The 19422-nt window shown below is 54.7% G+C and overlaps 1 protein-coding gene across 1 annotated transcript in view; it reads left to right on the forward strand.

Moving 5' to 3' along the window:
• PREP (prolyl endopeptidase) overlaps nucleotides 1-19422 on the forward strand; it is a 100351-nt gene that overhangs the window by 71637 nt on the left and 9292 nt on the right. Inside the window, exons 11-12 of the mRNA XM_061990467.1 lie at nucleotides 10715-10851; nucleotides 16898-16992. Coding sequence (XP_061846451.1) covers nucleotides 10715-10851; nucleotides 16898-16992 — 232 coding nt within the window. The remainder of the gene's footprint in view (nucleotides 1-10714; nucleotides 10852-16897; nucleotides 16993-19422) is intronic.

Consider the following 19422-nt stretch of genomic DNA (forward strand, 5'->3'; position numbering starts at 1 on the left):
GTGTGCTGGGCTCAGGGGTGCCTGGGTGTGCTGGGCTCAGGAGCTGCCTGTGTGTGCTGGGCTCAGGGGTGCCTGGGTGTGCTGGGCTCAGGGGTGCCTGTGTGTGCTGGGCTCAGGGGTGCCTGTGTGTGCTGGGCTCAGGAGCTGCCTGTGTGTGCTGGGCTCAGGAGCTGCCTGTGTGTGCTGGGCTCAGGAGCTGCCTGTGTGTGCTGGGCTCAGGGGTGCCTGTGTGTGCTGGGCTCAGGGGTGCCTGTGTATGCTGGGCTCAGGGGTGCCTGGGTGTGCTGGGCTCAGGGGTGCCTGGGTGTGCTGGGCTCAGGAGCTGCCTGTGTGTGCTGGGCTCAGGGGTGCCTGGGTGTGCTGGGCTCAGGGGTGCCTGTGTGTGCTGGGCTCAGGGGTGCCTGTGTATGCTGGGCTCAGGGGTGCCTGGGTGTGCTGGGCTCAGGGGTGCCTGGGTGTGCTGGGCTCAGGGGTGCCTGTGTGTGCTGGGCTCAGGAGCTGCCTGTGTGTGCTGGGCTCAGGGGTGCCTGGGTGTGCTGGGCTCAGGGGTGCCTGTGTGTGCTGGGCTCAGGGGTGCCTGTGTGTGCTGGGCTCAGGAGCTGCCTGTGTGTGCTGGGCTCAGGAGCTGCCTGTGTGTGCTGGGCTCAGGGGTGCCTGTGTGTGCTGGGCTCAGGGGTGCCTGTGTGTGCTGGGCTCAGGGGTGCCTGGGTGTGCTGGGCTCAGGGGTGCCTGGGTGTGCTGGGCTCAGGAGCTGCCTGTGTGTGCTGGGCTCAGGGGTGCCTGTGTGTGCTGGGCTCAGGGGTGCCTGGGTGTGCTGGGCTCAGGAGCTGCCTGTGTGTGCTGGGCTCAGGGGTGCCTGTGTGTGCTGGGCTCAGGGGTGCCTGGGTGTGCTGGGCTCAGGGGTGCCTGGGTGTGCTGGGCTCAGGAGCTGCCTGTGTGTGCTGGGCTCAGGGGTGCCTGTGTGTGCTGGGCTCAGGGGTGCCTGTGTGTGCTGGGCTCAGGGGTGCCTGTGTATGCTGGGCTCAGGGGTGCCTGGGTGTGCTGGGCTCAGGGGTGCCTGTGTGTGCTGGGCTCAGGGGTGCCTGTGTATGCTGGGCTCAGGGGTGCCTGTGTGTGCTGGGCTCAGGAGCTGCCTGTGTGTGCTGGGCTCAGGAGCTGCCTGTGTGTGCTGGGCTCAGGGGTGCCTGTGTGTGCTGGGCTCAGGGGTGCCTGTGTGTGCTGGGCTCAGGGGTGCCTGTGTGTGCTGGGCTCAGGGGTGCCTGTGGGTACTGGGCTCAGGGGTGCCTGGGTGTGCTGGGCTCAGGAGCTGCCTGTGTGTGCTGGGCTCAGGGGTGCCTGTGTGTGCTGGGCTCAGGGGTGCCTGTGTGTGCTGGGCTCAGGAGCTGCCTGTGTGTGCTGGGCTCAGGGGTGCCTGGGTGTGCTGGGCTCAGGAGCTGCCTGTGTGTGCTGGGCTCAGGGGTGCCTGGGTGTGCTGGGCTCAGGGGTGCCTGTGTGTGCTGGGCTCAGGAGCTGCCTGTGTGTGCTGGGCTCAGGGGTGCCTGGGTGTGCTGGGCTCAGGGGTGCCTGTGTGTGCTGGGCTCAGGAGCTGCCTGTGTGTGCTGGGCTCAGGGGTGCCTGGGTGTGCTGGGCTCAGGGGTGCCTGTGTGTGCTGGGCTCAGGGGTGCCTGTGTATGCTGGGCTCAGGAGCTGCCTGTGTGTGCTGGGCTCAGGGGTGCCTGTGTGTGCTGGGCTCAGGGGTGCCTGTGTGTGCTGGGCTCAGGGGTGCCTGTGTGTGCTGGGCTCAGGGGTGCCTGTGTGTGCTGGGCTCAGGGGTGCCTGGGTGTGCTGGGCTCAGGGGTGCCTGTGTATGCTGGGCTCAGGGGTGCCTGTGTGTGCTGGGCTCAGGGGTGCCTGGGTGTGCTGGGCTCAGGGGTGCCTGGGTGTGCTGGGCTCAGGAGCTGCCTGTGTGTGCTGGGCTCAGGGGTGCCTGTGTGTGCTGGGCTCAGGGGTGCCTGTGTGTGCTGGGCTCAGGGGTGCCTGTGTATGCTGGGCTCAGGGGTGCCTGGGTGTGCTGGGCTCAGGGGTGCCTGTGTGTGCTGGGCTCAGGGGTGCCTGTGTGTGCTGGGCTCAGGGGTGCCTGTGTGTGCTGGGCTCAGGGGTGCCTGTGTGTGCTGGGCTCAGGGGTGCCTGGGTGTGCTGGGCTCAGGGGTGCCTGTGTGTGCTGGGCTCAGGAGCTGCCTGTGTGTGCTGGGCTCAGGGGTGCCTGTGTGTGCTGGGCTCAGGGGTGCCTGTGTGTGCTGGGCTCAGGGGTGCCTGGGTGTGCTGGGCTCAGGAGCTGCCTGTGTGTGCTGGGCTCAGGGGTGCCTGGGTGTGCTGGGCTCAGGGGTGCCTGTGTGTGCTGGGCTCAGGGGTGCCTGGGTGTGCTGGGCTCAGGGGTGCCTGGGTGTGCTGGGCTCAGGAGCTGCCTGTGTGTGCTGGGCTCAGGGGTGCCTGTGTGTGCTGGGCTCAGGGGTGCCTGTGTGTGCTGGGCTCAGGGGTGCCTGTGTATGCTGGGCTCAGGGGTGCCTGTGTGTGCTGGGCTCAGGGGTGCCTGTGTGTGCTGGGCTCAGGGGTGCCTGGGTGTGCTGGGCTCAGGGGTGCCTGTGTGTGCTGGGCTCAGGGGTGCCTGTGTATGCTGGGCTCAGGGGTGCCTGTGTGTGCTGGGCTCAGGAGCTGCCTGTGTGTGCTGGGCTCAGGAGCTACCTGTGTGTGCTGGGCTCAGGGGTGCCTGTGTGTGCTGGGCTCAGGGGTGCCTGTGTGTGCTGGGCTCAGGGGTGCCTGTGTGTGCTGGGCTCAGGGGTGCCTGTGTGTGCTGGGCTCAGGGGTGCCTGTGGGTACTGGGCTCAGGGGTGCCTGGGTGTGCTGGGCTCAGGAGCTGCCTGTGTGTGCTGGGCTCAGGGGTGCCTGGGTGTGCTGGGCTCAGGGGTGCCTGTGTGTGCTGGGCTCAGGAGCTGCCTGTGTGTGCTGGGCTCAGGGGTGCCTGGGTGTGCTGGGCTCAGGGGTGCCTGTGGGTACTGGGCTCAGGGGTGCCTGGGTGTGCTGGGCTCAGGAGCTGCCTGTGTGTGCTGGGCTCAGGGGTGCCTGAGTGTGCTGGGCTCAGGGGTGCCTGTGTGTGCTGGGCTCAGGAGCTGCCTGTGTGTGCTGGGCTCAGGGGTGCCTGGGTGTGCTGGGCTCAGGAGCTGCCTGTGTGTGCTGGGCTCAGGGGTGCCTGGGTGTGCTGGGCTCAGGGGTGCCTGTGTGTGCTGGGCTCAGGAGCTGCCTGTGTGTGCTGGGCTCAGGGGTGCCTGGGTGTGCTGGGCTCAGGGGTGCCTGTGTGTGCTGGGCTCAGGAGCTGCCTGTGTGTGCTGGGCTCAGGGGTGCCTGGGTGTGCTGGGCTCAGGGGTGCCTGTGTGTGCTGGGCTCAGGGGTGCCTGTGTGTGCTGGGCTCAGGGGTGCCTGGGTGTGCTGGGCTCAGGGGTGCCTGGGTGTGCTGGGCTCAGGGGTGCCTGGGTGTGCTGGGCTCAGGGGTGCCTGGGTGTGCTGGGCTCAGGGGTGCCTGTGTATGCTGGGCTCAGGAGCTGCCTGTGTGTGCTGGGCTCAGGGGTGCCTGTGTATGCTGGGCTCAGGGGTGCCTGTGTGTGCTGGGCTCAGGGGTGCCTGTGTGTGCTGGGCTCAGGGGTGCCTGGGTGTGCTGGGCTCAGGGGTGCCTGGGTGTGCTGGGCTCAGGGGTGCCTGGGTGTGCTGGGCTCAGGAGCTGCCTGTGTGTGCTGGGCTCAGGGGTGCCTGTGTGTGCTGGGCTCAGGGGTGCCTGTGTGTGCTGGGCTCAGGGGTGCCTGTGTATGCTGGGCTCAGGGGTGCCTGGGTGTGCTGGGCTCAGGGGTGCCTGTGTGTGCTGGGCTCAGGGGTGCCTGTGTGTGCTGGGCTCAGGGGTGCCTGTGTGTGCTGGGCTCAGGGGTGCCTGTGTGTGCTGGGCTCAGGGGTGCCTGGGTGTGCTGGGCTCAGGGGTGCCTGTGTATGCTGGGCTCAGGGGTGCCTGTGTGTGCTGGGCTCAGGGGTGCCTGGGTGTGCTGGGCTCAGGGGTGCCTGGGTGTGCTGGGCTCAGGAGCTGCCTGTGTGTGCTGGGCTCAGGGGTGCCTGTGTGTGCTGGGCTCAGGGGTGCCTGTGTGTGCTGGGCTCAGGGGTGCCTGTGTATGCTGGGCTCAGGGGTGCCTGGGTGTGCTGGGCTCAGGGGTGCCTGTGTGTGCTGGGCTCAGGGGTGCCTGGGTGTGCTGGGCTCAGGGGTGCCTGTGTATGCTGGGCTCAGGGGTGCCTGTGTGTGCTGGGCTCAGGAGCTGCCTGTGTGTGCTGGGCTCAGGAGCTACCTGTGTGTGCTGGGCTCAGGGGTGCCTGTGTGTGCTGGGCTCAGGGGTGCCTGTGTGTGCTGGGCTCAGGGGTGCCTGTGTGTGCTGGGCTCAGGGGTGCCTGTGGGTACTGGGCTCAGGGGTGCCTGGGTGTGCTGGGCTCAGGAGCTGCCTGTGTGTGCTGGGCTCAGGGGTGCCTGGGTGTGCTGGGCTCAGGGGTGCCTGTGTGTGCTGGGCTCAGGAGCTGCCTGTGTGTGCTGGGCTCAGGGGTGCCTGGGTGTGCTGGGCTCAGGAGCTGCCTGTGTGTGCTGGGCTCAGGGGTGCCTGGGTGTGCTGGGCTCAGGGGTGCCTGTGTGTGCTGGGCTCAGGAGCTGCCTGTGTGTGCTGGGCTCAGGGGTGCCTGTGTGTGCTGGGCTCAGGGGTGCCTGTGTGTGCTGGGCTCAGGAGCTGCCTGTGTGTGCTGGGCTCAGGGGTGCCTGTGTGTGCTGGGCTCAGGGGTGCCTGTGTGTGCTGGGCTCAGGAGCTGCCTGTGTGTGCTGGGCTCAGGGGTGCCTGTGTATGCTGGGCTCAGGGGTGCCTGTGTGTGCTGGGCTCAGGGGTGCCTGTGTATGCTGGGCTCAGGGGTGCCTGTGTGTGCTGGGCTCAGGGGTGCCTGTGTGTGCTGGGCTCAGGGGTGCCTGGGTGTGCTGGGCTCAGGGGTGCCTGGGTGTGCTGGGCTCAGGGGTGCCTGGGTGTGCTGGGCTCAGGAGCTGCCTGTGTGTGCTGGGCTCAGGGGTGCCTGTGTGTGCTGGGCTCAGGGGTGCCTGTGTGTGCTGGGCTCAGGGGTGCCTGTGTATGCTGGGCTCAGGGGTGCCTGGGTGTGCTGGGCTCAGGGGTGCCTGTGTGTGCTGGGCTCAGGGGTGCCTGTGTGTGCTGGGCTCAGGGGTGCCTGTGTGTGCTGGGCTCAGGGGTGCCTGTGTGTGCTGGGCTCAGGGGTGCCTGTGTGTGCTGGGCTCAGGGGTGCCTGGGTGTGCTGGGCTCAGGGGTGCCTGTGTATGCTGGGCTCAGGGGTGCCTGTGTGTGCTGGGCTCAGGGGTGCCTGGGTGTGCTGGGCTCAGGGGTGCCTGGGTGTGCTGGGCTCAGGAGCTGCCTGTGTGTGCTGGGCTCAGGGGTGCCTGTGTGTGCTGGGCTCAGGGGTGCCTGTGTGTGCTGGGCTCAGGGGTGCCTGTGTATGCTGGGCTCAGGGGTGCCTGGGTGTGCTGGGCTCAGGGGTGCCTGTGTGTGCTGGGCTCAGGGGTGCCTGGGTGTGCTGGGCTCAGGGGTGCCTGTGTATGCTGGGCTCAGGGGTGCCTGTGTGTGCTGGGCTCAGGAGCTGCCTGTGTGTGCTGGGCTCAGGAGCTACCTGTGTGTGCTGGGCTCAGGGGTGCCTGTGTGTGCTGGGCTCAGGGGTGCCTGTGTGTGCTGGGCTCAGGGGTGCCTGTGGGTACTGGGCTCAGGGGTGCCTGGGTGTGCTGGGCTCAGGAGCTGCCTGTGTGTGCTGGGCTCAGGGGTGCCTGGGTGTGCTGGGCTCAGGGGTGCCTGTGTGTGCTGGGCTCAGGAGCTGCCTGTGTGTGCTGGGCTCAGGGGTGCCTGGGTGTGCTGGGCTCAGGAGCTGCCTGTGTGTGCTGGGCTCAGGGGTGCCTGGGTGTGCTGGGCTCAGGGGTGCCTGTGTGTGCTGGGCTCAGGAGCTGCCTGTGTGTGCTGGGCTCAGGGGTGCCTGTGTGTGCTGGGCTCAGGGGTGCCTGTGTGTGCTGGGCTCAGGAGCTGCCTGTGTGTGCTGGGCTCAGGGGTGCCTGTGTGTGCTGGGCTCAGGGGTGCCTGTGTGTGCTGGGCTCAGGAGCTGCCTGTGTGTGCTGGGCTCAGGGGTGCCTGTGTATGCTGGGCTCAGGGGTGCCTGTGTGTGCTGGGCTCAGGGGTGCCTGTGTATGCTGGGCTCAGGGGTGCCTGTGTGTGCTGGGCTCAGGGGTGCCTGTGTGTGCTGGGCTCAGGGGTGCCTGGGTGTGCTGGGCTCAGGGGTGCCTGGGTGTGCTGGGCTCAGGGGTGCCTGTGTATGCTGGGCTCAGGGGTGCCTGTGTGTGCTGGGCTCAGGGGTGCCTGGGTGTGCTGGGCTCAGGGGTGCCTGGGTGTGCTGGGCTCAGGAGCTGCCTGTGTGTGCTGGGCTCAGGGGTGCCTGTGTATGCTGGGCTCAGGGGTGCCTGTGTGTGCTGGGCTCAGGGGTGCCTGTGTGTGCTGGGCTCAGGGGTGCCTGGGTGTGCTGGGCTCAGGGGTGCCTGTGTATGCTGGGCTCAGGGGTGCCTGTGTGTGCTGGGCTCAGGGGTGCCTGTGTATGCTGGGCTCAGGAGCTGCCTGTGTGTGCTGGGCTCAGGGGTGCCTGTGTGTGCTGGGCTCAGGGGTGCCTGTGTGTGCTGGGCTCAGGGGTGCCTGGGTGTGCTGGGCTCAGGGGTGCCTGGGTGTGCTGGGCTCAGGAGCTGCCTGTGTGTGCTGGGCTCAGGGGTGCCTGTGTATGCTGGGCTCAGGGGTGCCTGTGTGTGCTGGGCTCAGGAGCTGCCTGTGTGTGCTGGGCTCAGGAGCTGCCTGTGGGTACTGGGCTCAGGGGTGCCTGTGTGTGCTGGGCTCAGGGGTGCCTGTGTGTGCTGGGCTCAGGGGTGCCTGTGTATGCTGGGCTCAGGGGTGCCTGTGTGTGCTGGGCTCAGGGGTGCCTGGGTGTGCTGGGCTCAGGGGTGCCTGTGTGTGCTGGGCTCAGAGGGACACTGCCCATGACCTTGAGGTGGCTGCTGGTGGAATCACAGCAGCCATGTGTGAGGGCAAATGCTCTTCTCTAGAAGCAGCAAACAGTTGCAAAATTCCACGAGGTGTTGGAACTAGTTTTAAAGACATCACTGTGATGTGATTACACCTAAATTATTGAACAGGCACTTTTGATGAGGATTCTAGCATGACTGTTGTACCCTTTTGGCTGCTCTGTGTAGAATTCTTTGGCATTTCATGCAGTGGGTGTCAGTCTAATGACAAGTGTAACTCTTACCTGGTTTTGATCAAGCACACACAGACAGGGAAGGAATTGATATCTCTGGTATGTTGCGCCTAATCTTGAAAGAGAGGTTAAGAGAGAGCTTTTTAGAATCAGCAGTGGCTTGCTAGGAATAATTAGCCTGCTGTGACTCACGGGGTGTTTTCAAGTCCCACAAGTCAGTTTCTTCTCATAGGTAAAATTAATGTATTACCTGCAGGAAGTCATTCTTTCTGAATACCAAACTCATCACTTTTTAGTTGGGTTTTCATTCCCTTAGCCCTTAATGAGAGAGTCAGAAAAGCTTTAAAAGGTTTCTAGACATTCAGATATTGTTTGAGTGTGAGACCCAGGGAGCTGCAGCCGTCTCAGGGCTGCTGTAGCCCTCCAGCTCCTAGAATAGCAGGGAGGGTTGCAGGCAGCAGGGGTGCCCTGTCACACACACAGCCCTGCTGGGGCATTGCTGGAGGCTGAAAAAAGGTATTTTTAGCATGTCCCTCCTTCAGTGGTGAGTTTCAGCATTAATAATGGGTCTGAAGCCTTGTTCTCCATCCTTTCTGCCACCTGATCTAGGTGACCCTGCTTCTGCAGGGGGGTTGGATTGGATGATCTCTGGATGTCCCTTCCAACCCTACCATTCTATGATTCTTTCCTCTCCAAAATAGCTCTGTTACTTTGTCCTGCTCTTGTACGTGCCAATGGCTGTAGTGACAGGAGTCTGTGTTTGAAAAGGTGTGAGGTGTGAGTAGTGCAGTGTGAGCTGAGCAGTGTGATGTGACCAGCACAAGTGGACCACTCCTCCCTACGATAAAGCAGAAAACACTGGTATCCTTTTATGAGCAGTGACTGCTGTAAAAGGTGGCAGCTGCTAAAATTAGGCATGAAACACCATCTTGGGGAAGTCTTCTTTTAAGGGAATGCCCTTTCCAGTTTACCTTAATCTTCGAGATTAGAAGCTTATGTGAATAAACCATTGGACGTGCTGCAGAGATAACACCTGGTGTAAAGGTGAGGCTGAAACAGCTGTTGAAAATAGTCTGTTTGGAGAAGCTCAAATGGCTGCACATATCTCAGTGTCTCACTGGATTGATTTTCACCTCCCCACAGCCCCATCTGTTCATCTTGGAGGGAGAGGTGATCATTATTTTAGCAAAGATGGGGCTGCAAGCTCTTAGATTGCAAATGTCACCTCGGCAGCTTCGTTGTTGAGTTTTCATTTAGTGGCGTGTTACTCCATCTCAACCGATGATAAAAGCCCTACTGAAGTCACTTTTCAGTGTTTAACAAAGGGAAAGAAGCAGCCCCTTGTGCAGAAAGAAGCAGTAAAATCACTGCCATCCTTTAGTTGTTGGGAAAGGACTGGCCAGCTGGGAACGGAGGAGCTCGCTCACTCCATGTGAGCTGCCAGCAACAACTGAAGTTGATGGGCAGCACTTTAAAGAGGAGTCCTCTCTGGAATTTCTCATGGCCAGCATCAGCAGTTCTGCTGCCCTATTCTATTTGTTAAAAGTCTTCACCTAAACACTTAAGATTCAGACCCTCTGTATTCCGTGGCAGAGTTGTGGTGAGTGCTCTGTCAGTACGGTGTGGCAGGAGTGGGAAACAGTGGTTCCACGTGTGTAAAAATGCCTTCAGGGTGCTGTTGGGAGTTTGTCTGTCTGCTGGGAAACGTGAAGTACTGAGTTCTGTCTGGAATGCTGTCTGTCTGCAGGTTCTGGTGAAGCATGTTAGAGGCAGACATGGTTTCACTGGGAGTTTCTGAGGTTTCCTTAGCAATGATTAAACTAAAACTAAAGGTTACTCTTCTGTTTCCAGCTTTGTATGTTTCAGGGTGCAGAATGAATGTGATGCACAGGTTCATGTTACTGTTGAGATTCATATGTTGTATAAATAGATGCTGTTGGTCATGTGCTTTATAAAGTGTGATCTCCTTTAAAAGCACAGAGGTCGTAAACACGCAACAGAGTTATCCTTCATTCACTACTTCTTTGTTCTAGTTAGACTGGAAGCTGTAAATAGTGATGCTAAAACCAAGGCAAGGAAAAGCAGTGGACTGGAACTTGAGGGCAAGCAGCAAACTGCATTCACACCCACGTGTTTTGCTTGAGTGGCAAAGTAAGACACGCTGGATCCTAAATTAGAGCGTGCAGGCAGCTGCATGCATCGAAACACCCAGACAGGGTGTTAGGCAATTGCAGCCTGTGCTTGTGGTTGTGGAATGTAGCTTTGCACTCACACTGTGCTGTGACAGTAATAGAAAGACAAGTGAAAGCATGTGCTATGTGGATACTTGATGTTTTGGGAGCTGGTTTCCTGAAAGTCAGTGGGTGGGTAAGCTGAGCTGCTGGGTGGGTTTGGGGGTTCTTCAGCTCCTGGCTCTAGCTGCTGGGCAATGCCTGAAATGAGCCGAGTGCCAAGAAGCTTTCTGTTGTGGCTTATGTTACCGCCCTGATGAGATGAAGTGGTGGCTGAGGCAACCTGGAAGGACTGGCCAGTGCTTAGTCCACCTTTGCCAGACACAGGCTTGCTTTGCTGGGTGTACAAGTGCTGAGTAGTCAGCTTTTTGGCTGGCTTTCACGGGGCGTGGTAAGAAACTGTTTTCCAGGGTTCAGAGTTTACTCTTTTGGCTTGAATCTGGTGTGTGAAGTGACTCCATTGAGACACGTTGTAAATGCCAATGTATTAATACTAAAGCCAAATTGCTGTGACCTTTTAAATATCTTTGGCCTTCTGCTTGCAATGAAATGTATGCTTTCACAAGCAGAGGCTGCTGCATCAGCTGATGGAAGGGAAGTCTCTGATTTCAGCCATACAAAACCAGACCCTCGGCTTTACATGTTTACGTAGCAGTAACATAGCTCTCTGTTATCCAAACCAGTGTGATGCTTAGTGGAGTCTCACTACGTCACCACCCTCCCGTGGGTTTCTTTCTTCTCTGTCTGCTGTCCTCTGTAGTGTCTGAAATTTGGGGATTTTTAAAGCCCATTATTATTTAGAAGCTCTCATTTTAGATTGTAAGTCTGGTTTTGGTTCCGTTCATCCTTCTTGCCAGCTCAGTCCTTGCTGCTTTCATGTGTGGTGCACCACGAAGTCTTCCTCTGCAGAGAGTTGTGCTGGTTTTGTGGCCTTTTGTTAAACCTCCTTGTGTGCAGAATGGCTGGGTGAGACACGTGAAAGCGACGCTGCCGTGGCCTTTGCATTGTGCCACTTTGTACGTTGTGCAGCAAGCGGCTGATGACCTGGGCAGGCTGACCCGTTGGACACCACGGGCCTCTGACTGCTGTTGACAGCAGCTGCAGAGGGTTAGCACAGTAACAGCAGTTCAGATGTCTCTTTTCTCTCGCCTTAGGTTTTCTACCCTAGCAAAGATGGTACTAAGATCCCCATGTTTATTATCCACAAGAAAGGAATTAAGTTGGACGGGTCTCATCCTGCCTTCTTGTACGGATATGGAGGCTTCAACATATCCATTACTCCGAGCTACAGGTAAGCAGGGTGATTTGTACCTTCTTCTGAAGTGTTTGTTACTAGTTGCTGTCACAGACTGGGGGCAGGGTGGACCGTGGATCTGACAGAGCAATGCAGTTCAGATGCCTGAGAGGCAGGACAGGGGCTGTAAGGATTGCACGTCAGTGACCAGGCACCTTTTATGTGCTTTGTTAGTTCTGAACTCAAGGGTTTTGCCAGGGCCACAGAAGAAATCAGTGTCTGAGCAGAGAAGTGCTGTGCTCTTCTGAGATTTGCAGCAGGCACCTTTGGATGACACCTTCACCTCTTCGTGCTCTGTCACTCGACAGAAGAGCATAGGGACATGTATTAAGCAAGTATGTGACCCTTTGCTGAGCTGATAACGTAGGAAGTGTTCTCTCTATGCCTGAGTGTTATAGAAGATGGAATGTTTGAAATGAATGAAAGGATTAAGATTTGGTATACTTTTGAGGAGATTCCATCAGAAGCAAAATCCTACTGTGTTCCCCTGTGAGCAGGAAAGAGGAGAGATTGAGATGCACATGATATGGACTCTGCATATGCAAAGGAACAACATGCCCTGTGCAAAACAGGATTTGTAGCCCTGGAAAGCCCTAAGCTTTGCTGAATAGCTGATCTCTTTAAAGAAAAGGCTTATTTCCTCAGCAAGGGCATTTGAATAGAGTTACTGAGAGGTGATGATTGTCTGTCACAGGGAAGAAATGCTCCTAGGCAGGCAGGGGAAAACAATGCTAAGGGCTGAATGGAGAGCAGCAGAAGAGCAGCTCACCAGCACAAAAATAATCTATTATGAAACCGTCCTATGAAGTTTAGATGCTACCAGTCTTGCTTTAGAGCCAGCACGTCTCAAGGCATCCTTTGTAGTGCTTGCTGTTACCAGGTCACTGTAATTGTATTTCTGAATAGCATTTACAGTTTCTCATCCTTTCTGGCAAATACCTTGTCTAACAATAGACTTCCCATCTTGTGTTCTATGCCTGTTTGAAATTCTGTGCCTTTTGATCTGCCTTGTAAAGCTACATTTTCAATCTCCTGGAGTTTTTGAGGCACAATTATACCACCAGAACAGTTTTAAATTCCTCTTTAGATTAGACTCGAGCACTGATTGATTACAGCTTATTGCAGACGCTGAAAACTGTGATAAAACTTGCCATGCTTTCTTTTTTAAAGTAAATATTATGTAGCTGGTGATTCACAGCAACATTTCCACACACTGCAGAGCTGACACGAGCTGGCTGCTGGCAAAAAGAGAAGGTATCCCACAGTGGCTCCTTCCACTTCTTATCTGTTGGCCCAGGTGCTTGCTGGAATCTTTGCTAAGCTAATTTACCTTGCAAGAATGGCAGAAAACTGTCCCAGCGAGATGGAGAGGGTGGTTTTCTGCCCTTTTGGCAAGTGAAGTTAAAACTTGACTCTGACAGGAGTCCAGCAAACAGCAGCAAGAGGGTGCAGCTGGCAGAAGAGAGAACTGGGAAGTAGAAGCAGCAACCTGTGTCTTCCTGAAACCTTTATTGTACAGATTGTAAAACAAGAATATGAATCCATAAGAGCCCCTTAAATGTAAATGCACAGAGCACTGCCAGTCACTTCCAGGTGGAAATGCATTACCCCTCTGACATCGTGAGTCAAAGACTATTGGCCTCTTGCTCATTCCCCCCCTGTAGCATCAGCACACCTCAGCTTTTCTCTTCCTAAAGGAAAAGTAAGAAAAGACATGTATTTTTATGGCTGGTAACCAAGAATTGAGTACTCTTTCAGCAAGTGTGTTCCACAAGTAGGCAGGCAAGGTCAGGGAGAGGAAGCTGGAACAGCAAATGTATGACATGGCGTGTCCAGTTCCCCCTTTATCTGTCAGGTTCCAGTCCTGTTTGACCACATCCCTGTTGCTGTATGCTGCAGTATTCCACCAGCAGCTCCCAGGTCCAAGCACTGCTCCAGCCACAGCCCAGCAACATGATTGGGTTGGTGTCCTGTTTGTAGATGACCACGGGCACGGGTACTGGGAAGCAGCTGCTCAAAGCTGAGGCTTGCCATGTTCACCTGGTCCTGAGCTAAGGTGTAGCTATGGAAATGCAACTGAGCAGTAGCCTGCCTGCTTAAAAAAACCCAACCAGACAAAAGAGCTCCTGGATAAATATTTATGGGGTTTTAATTGAACTTAAGGCTCTTGTAGCTTTTCTCTGAGCACTCTGGCTCCTCCCTTCCAGTGATTTGTTTCTGTCCTGTGTCTCTTCAAGCCCATCCAGTGTTTTCTTGCAGGTGTTTCACACTCATTAACGTGAGCAGCCTCAGGCTTGGGCAGCTTATTTCTGCTTAATTTCAGGAACCAATGCTGCTTTCCATTTTCTTCTCCCAACACAAAAGGTGAAAAGAAATCATTTTCACTGGAAGCAATAGGAACAGGTTAGAGGATCCAGAGAAAACTGATAGGCCAAAGTCATTAAGTCAGTTACAGTAGTGGTTTATTTTTGGATGCAGGCATGCATCTTTTATACGCTCCCCTGGCCTGAAGAGCTGCTTTCAGTAGTGTTTTGAGTGCAGTGCCCATGAGAGCACTGTCATTAATTCTGCATCCTGCACAGGGAGTGCCACTGGAAGCTGGTGGCTTGGCAGTGGCTGGGGAGTGCCATGGCCAGCCCACCACTGATGCCTCTGATTGGGCTCATTACCCCCCAGGAACCAAGGGCTTTGCCTCCACTGATCTCTGTGTACCTGCCTGGTACAGAGAAGCAGTTTCTAGTGCATCCTGGAGTACGGCTGGTTGTGAAGCAGACTGTGAAATCGCGTTTTGCTGCTACAGGGCCAGGTTGTACCAAGCCTTTAAGCAGAAAGATGGTGCCAGGGGGAGACTGTAAGCCCAGGGCAAGGTCAGGCAACGTGGCAGCCAGGAGTGCAGGGTGCTAGATTACTCTTTTTCTCATTTACTTTGTGACTGCTCCCTCCTGCTCCACAGAAGCTGGGAAAGCAACCAAGTGCAGTGACTCAGGGTTTTTTCCCCATCGCCATTGCGGTTGCCTGCACTGCTCTGTCAGTTGTAGTGACAGCACATCACAGAATCACAGCGTGGCAGGGCTCTGAAGGGACCTCTACAGATCACCCAGTCCACCCCCCCCGCAGAAGCAGATTCCCCTCGATGAAGGGGCACAGGAACATGTCCAGGTGGGTTTGGAAACCTCCCGAGGAGGATCCTTCCACACCCTGGGCCAGGGCTCCCTCACCTCAACAGCAAAGGAGGTTTTCCTTAAGTGGAACTTTTTGTGTTCCAGCTTTTGTCTGTTACCCCAAGTTCTATCACTAGACACGACAGAACAAAGTTTCACCCATCCTCTTGACAAATACCTTTTAAATACTTGTAAGTGTTAAGGAGATCCCCCCTCGGTCTCTCTTCTCCAGGCTGAGCAGGCAAGGCAGGATGAGCGTGACGCTCAGATTCTTTGCTGGTTAAAGGTGGGGATCCCTCAGACAGGCAGGGTTTCTTTCAGCAGATGGGAGAGCACAGGCTCTGTTCTGGAATCTTTTGGTTTTTTGGTTTTGTCCTCCTGAGGTTCAACAAGGACAAGGGCAGAGTCCTGCAGCTGGGGAGGAACAACCCCCTGCACCAGCACAGGCTGGGGGTGACCTGCTGGAGAGCAGCTCCAGGAGAGAGACCTGGGAGTGCTGGTTGATAATAAACTGACCATGAGCCAGCAATGTGCCCTCGTGGCCAAGAAGCCAATGGCAGCCTGGGGGCATCAAGAAGAGTGTGGGCAGCAGGTCAAGGGAGGTTCTGCTCCCCCTCTGCTCTGCCATATCTGGTGAGGCCTCATCTGGAGTCCTGTGTCCAGTTCTGGGCTCCTCAGCTCAAGAGGGACAGGGAAGTGCTGGAGAGAGGCCAGCACAGGGCCACCAAGATGATCAGGGGACTGGAGCATCTTTCATATGAGGAAAGGCTACGGGACCTGGGGCCGTTTAGTCTGGAGAAGATGAGACTGAGGGGGGATCTTATTAACACACACAAATATCTAACTGGTGGGTGTCAGGAGGTTGGGACAGCATTTTTTTCTATAGTAGCCAGCAACAGGACAAGGGGTGATGGGATGAAGCTGGAACACAAACAGTTCCACTTAAACATAAGGAAAAACTGTTTCAGGGTTTCAGTGAGGGAGCCCTGGCCCAGGCTGCCCAGAGGGGTTGTGGAGGCTCCTTCCTTGGAGGTCTCAAGACCCACCTGGACACGTTCCTGTGTGACCTGATCTAGGTGAACCTGCTTCTGCAGGCGGGTTGGACTGGATGATCTCTAAAGGTCCCTTCCAACCCCTACCATTCTATGATTCTATGAACTACTCTCAGGCAGTATATTTGGGTATCATCTCTTTTATCTGACTTACAATTCCTATACTTGCTACCTCTGATTACTGGGAGATCAAGTAAGTTTGTACCACAAAGTTTCTATTGATTTCACTTGGGATGGAGATAGGGAAAAGAAGTGCAGAACACTCCAGGAGGTATTGTGTCTCTCACATACCAAAAATTAAGGAGCCACAACCTCATGAGGCGACCCTCTGTCAGACAACTTCACCTTAGCAGTGTAGCAGCCGGTTGAAATTAGGCATGCTGGAGTTTGGCAGAGTTTGACCTTTGCAGTGTGCTTGTGGAATATCAATCTTGCATCTGATCAGCATGTCACAGCAGTCCAAGGAAAATACAGTTCACAGTGATGGAGTTCAGAATTGATTTTGCAGCAGCAGAGCTCATTCATGCCTTCTGAGCCACCCGATGGCCACAGATCACCAGCCTCGGTGGAAGCTTTTGCCTTCGATGGACTCTGAAAATACAGACCTCTCTGACCAGCTATCCTTCTGCTTTTCTCTTTGTTTCTTTAATCCTTGGTGTATACTCTCAAGGAGAAGTGTCAGTACATAGGTAATTGCTTTTGGAGGTATGAAAAGTGTACCTGCTTTGGTACTACATCCACATGAGACCCTGTAGAACTATCCTCTTCCGAGACGTTTGTGATGAGCAGTAGGGGCACTGGAAGGTAGAAAGGCCCAATCCTTGCTCTGGTGGTTGAACAAGATTAACTTCTGCTGGCAGTGGTTTCTTGCATGAGCAAAGGTTTCAAGTAAGTAAGAAATTTAAACCTACTAGAGAGAAAAGAAAAAAAAACCCAACCCAAAGCTGCTGGGATTGAGTTGTGGTACTTCACTGGTTCCGTGTGGTTTGCCATCTGCAGCTCCGTTCAGCTGCTGACTCGATGGATCTGGGAGTCATTTCTTAATTGACAAATATAATTCAGATGCTTTCAGGCCCTTTTAAAAAGACAGCAGTCGCTGGGGTGCTTTCACAGCTGGACTTCTTCTTAAAACAAAGCTACTTGAGCTTCCAAGTGAGCTGCAGAGGTACTAGTGGAGGCAGAACTTGTAGTTTTGGTTTTGCTGTTTGTTCTGTGTTCATCAATGCAAGGGGGGAAAATGAGTAAGATTGGCCAGAACCTGACTGCAGACCCTGGCCCAAAACACTGGTGTGAGCAGTTTTCCTTTGCAAACATGGTTTATAATGTTCTGTGAAAAGTACATCAAGCAGAAGCTGAAAGTACCTGCTCAAGTGCTGATCTTGAATCTTGGCTTTCTTTGTGTGGGCCAAGCCTTTCTTTCCTCTCTGACACAGCACAGGAGCCGTGGAAGGGGGGCAGTGCAGAAAGCTGTGAGGGCCCAGTGGTACTGCATAGCTCCAGTCTCCACACTGAAGGCTTTGGAGATAATAAAAGACCCATGGGGTAGTCTTCTGTTAGACAGAACCACTGACCACTCTGCCCAAGGTGCAGAACTAAAGGAGGAAGAATGGGCCAGCACTGGTTGCTTCCTCTCCCGAGGCTGCAGGTTTCATTTCCGTGGGTAACCGTTGGCAGAAGCCAGGAGCTCAGGTTTGCCACCAAGGGAGACTTCATCCACAGCTTCATCACTGAGTGTGGGAGAGGTCTTTCCCTTTCAGTATTTCCATAAAAGCAGTAGGGATATGAAATCTGGAGGTGAAAACTAATGCTGTGGTGTGTTTGCTTTTGCAGTGTGTCGAGGCTTATCTTCGTGCGACACCTGGGGGGTGTCCTCGCAGTGGCCAACATCAGGGGCGGCGGGGAGTATGGAGAGACCTGGCACAAAGGTAAACTGGAGCATCTTCCTGATGAGGAAAGGCTGTGGGACCTGGGGCTGGTCAGTCTGGAGAAGAGGAGACTGAGGGGGGATCTCGTTAATATTGACACATATCTAAACGGTGTTTGTCAGGAGGTTGGGGCGTGATTTACTTCTGTTGTATCCAGTGACAGGACAAGGGGTGATGGGATGAAGCTGCAACACAAAAAGTTCCATTTAAGGAAAGACATGTCAGTGCTGAGGTGAGGGAGCCCTGGCCCAGGCTGCCCAGGGAGGGTGTGGAGGCCCCTTCTCAGGAGGTTCCCAAACCCACCTGGACACGTTCCTGTGTGACCTGATCTAGGTGGGACCTGCTTTGGCAGGGAGTTGGACTGGGTGATCTCTAAAGGTCTCTTCCAACCCCCACCATGCTGTGATTCTATTGTCCAAGCAGAGGAACAAAACTGTAGGCATGGCAATGAAAACTACCTGTTCTCTTCAAGCCATCCTCCATAGTCACATCTCCTTTTGCCTTTTCCTTACTCTGTAGAACGGTAATGTTCTGTCCTCCCTCAAATGTTAGATCTGTGCATTGTCCAGCCTTGTCTGATGGGTTTCCTTTAGTACTTTGAGTTTTTGCCACCTGCTTTAATAGTTTTGCACAAACATCAGATTTCCAAGCAAGATCAGGTTCCCCAGACTCAAGGATTTGAAAATGCAACTGTTTTCTCTTGAACTAATTTAGAGAACCAATACCTGTATGGCAGGAGATCTGGCTTGCTGTCACATTCCTCTGTTGCCATCTGCAGGTGCACATGCCCCCCAGTTCTAGATCCCCAAGGCAGCAACACTTGACTATTTAGACTCCCTTGGAACCACATAGAAACAAACCGTGTGCAGGACCTTGCTGAAGATGTGAACTCTTTGGGTTCAGAATGCAGCTCTTCCAGATTGGTTTTGCACCATTTCTGAATGGATCCTTTTTGGATCTACTTGGTTGAAATTTGTGATGAGAACAGTCAACTTGACAAGTGCAGTGACATGTCATCCTCTCCACGCTCCCTCAGGGGTTCCAGCTGCTTGTGGGCAGGCGTTTGACCTTTTCAGGTTGTTTAAGCTGCAGGGAAACTAAGTCAGGCGCTGCAAAACCCTTTCAATCTCTTTTCCCCTTTTCTTATTGCTTTTGATGTGTTTCTCTCCATGTTTTTCCATCCAGTCCTTGTCTTACCCTATTTTTGCCTTTGCCCTCGTATCTAATTACTGACAATTTTCTGCATCCCTTCTCCAGAGGACAAAGCTGGGGAAGATCCCACTCCTCTGTCTAACACACCCATTGTTAATATAGCAAGGGGGGCTTATTCATACCCCAGGAATGTGGTGAATAAGTTGTTGGAGTGGCTGCCAGCAAGACAGATGCATCAAGCCAGCGGCACTGATGCTGCAGCAGTTTGCCGGGGGAGCAACCCATGACACCTTTTTATCAGGCAGCACGGTATTCCCAGCTCGCTGCATCTTGGTTTTACTTTTCATCTGCGGTAACTTTTTGTCTGGGTCATTTCCTCACAATTAGGTTAAATGTGTAGTAGTTTCATAAATAGCAGCTGTGTGTGCTTGCAGACACAGGATGTTATTGCTAAAGATGAATTACCCTGCGTCGGCTTTGATTTGCCGATTGGTTTGTTAATAGGTTTTAATAACATTTGTCTTAATGTGATAATGCTGCTTGGTTCCACCTATTTCCTGCTTCATTGTGACCCAAGTCTTTTATTGAAGCTGCAAAAGAGGATATGTATCTGTCCTTGGTGAGTTCCAGAAGCAGCTACAGAAACGTGTTCGCTTAGGTCTATTCTGACCTTACACAGGACCAGAACTGGGAGCAAAAGAGCAACATTTCTTGCTCCTGTACTGACACACATTTGAAGACTTTTTCGTTGTCCCAGTATGTCTGTCTTCAATGGTCTTATTAATGTGAGAGTGATGTAGATTGGTTAAAAGATGAGCGATGTACTGGTCCCAGTTGTACGAGGTCTGTGTGACTAAATGTCAGTTATCTCGCCGGGCTTCTGCAACGTAAAAATGAAGCATCCAGGGTTAACTGGGTGTCTAGGATCACCAAATGGACAGTGGACATAGAGGCACCTCCAGATAACAGCTCATCTCATTTATTTTAGGGTAGGATTCATTGTCCTGGAGGTTCTTGGACCACAGTGGGGACCTTAGGCAATTTGCTTAGAGTAAACATCCAACTTTTAAATGAAGTAGAAGGAACTGGAGTTCCCCTTCTGCATCCACTGAGCCCATCTTACCTGGCTGATCCACAGCCTTTGCTGCAGGAACAGGAGGGTTTTCTTCTAGTTCCCATTTCTTTCTTTCATTTCATTGCCTGAGAAAGATCATAACCAGGTCTTAAGGTAAGATAACTTTCGAGGAGAAGCCAGTTTTAGTCTCTTGACAAAGAAGC

The sequence above is a fragment of the Colius striatus genome, chromosome 2 (genome assembly GCF_028858725.1).
Source record: "Colius striatus isolate bColStr4 chromosome 2, bColStr4.1.hap1, whole genome shotgun sequence".
NCBI lineage: Eukaryota > Metazoa > Chordata > Aves > Coliiformes > Coliidae > Colius > Colius striatus.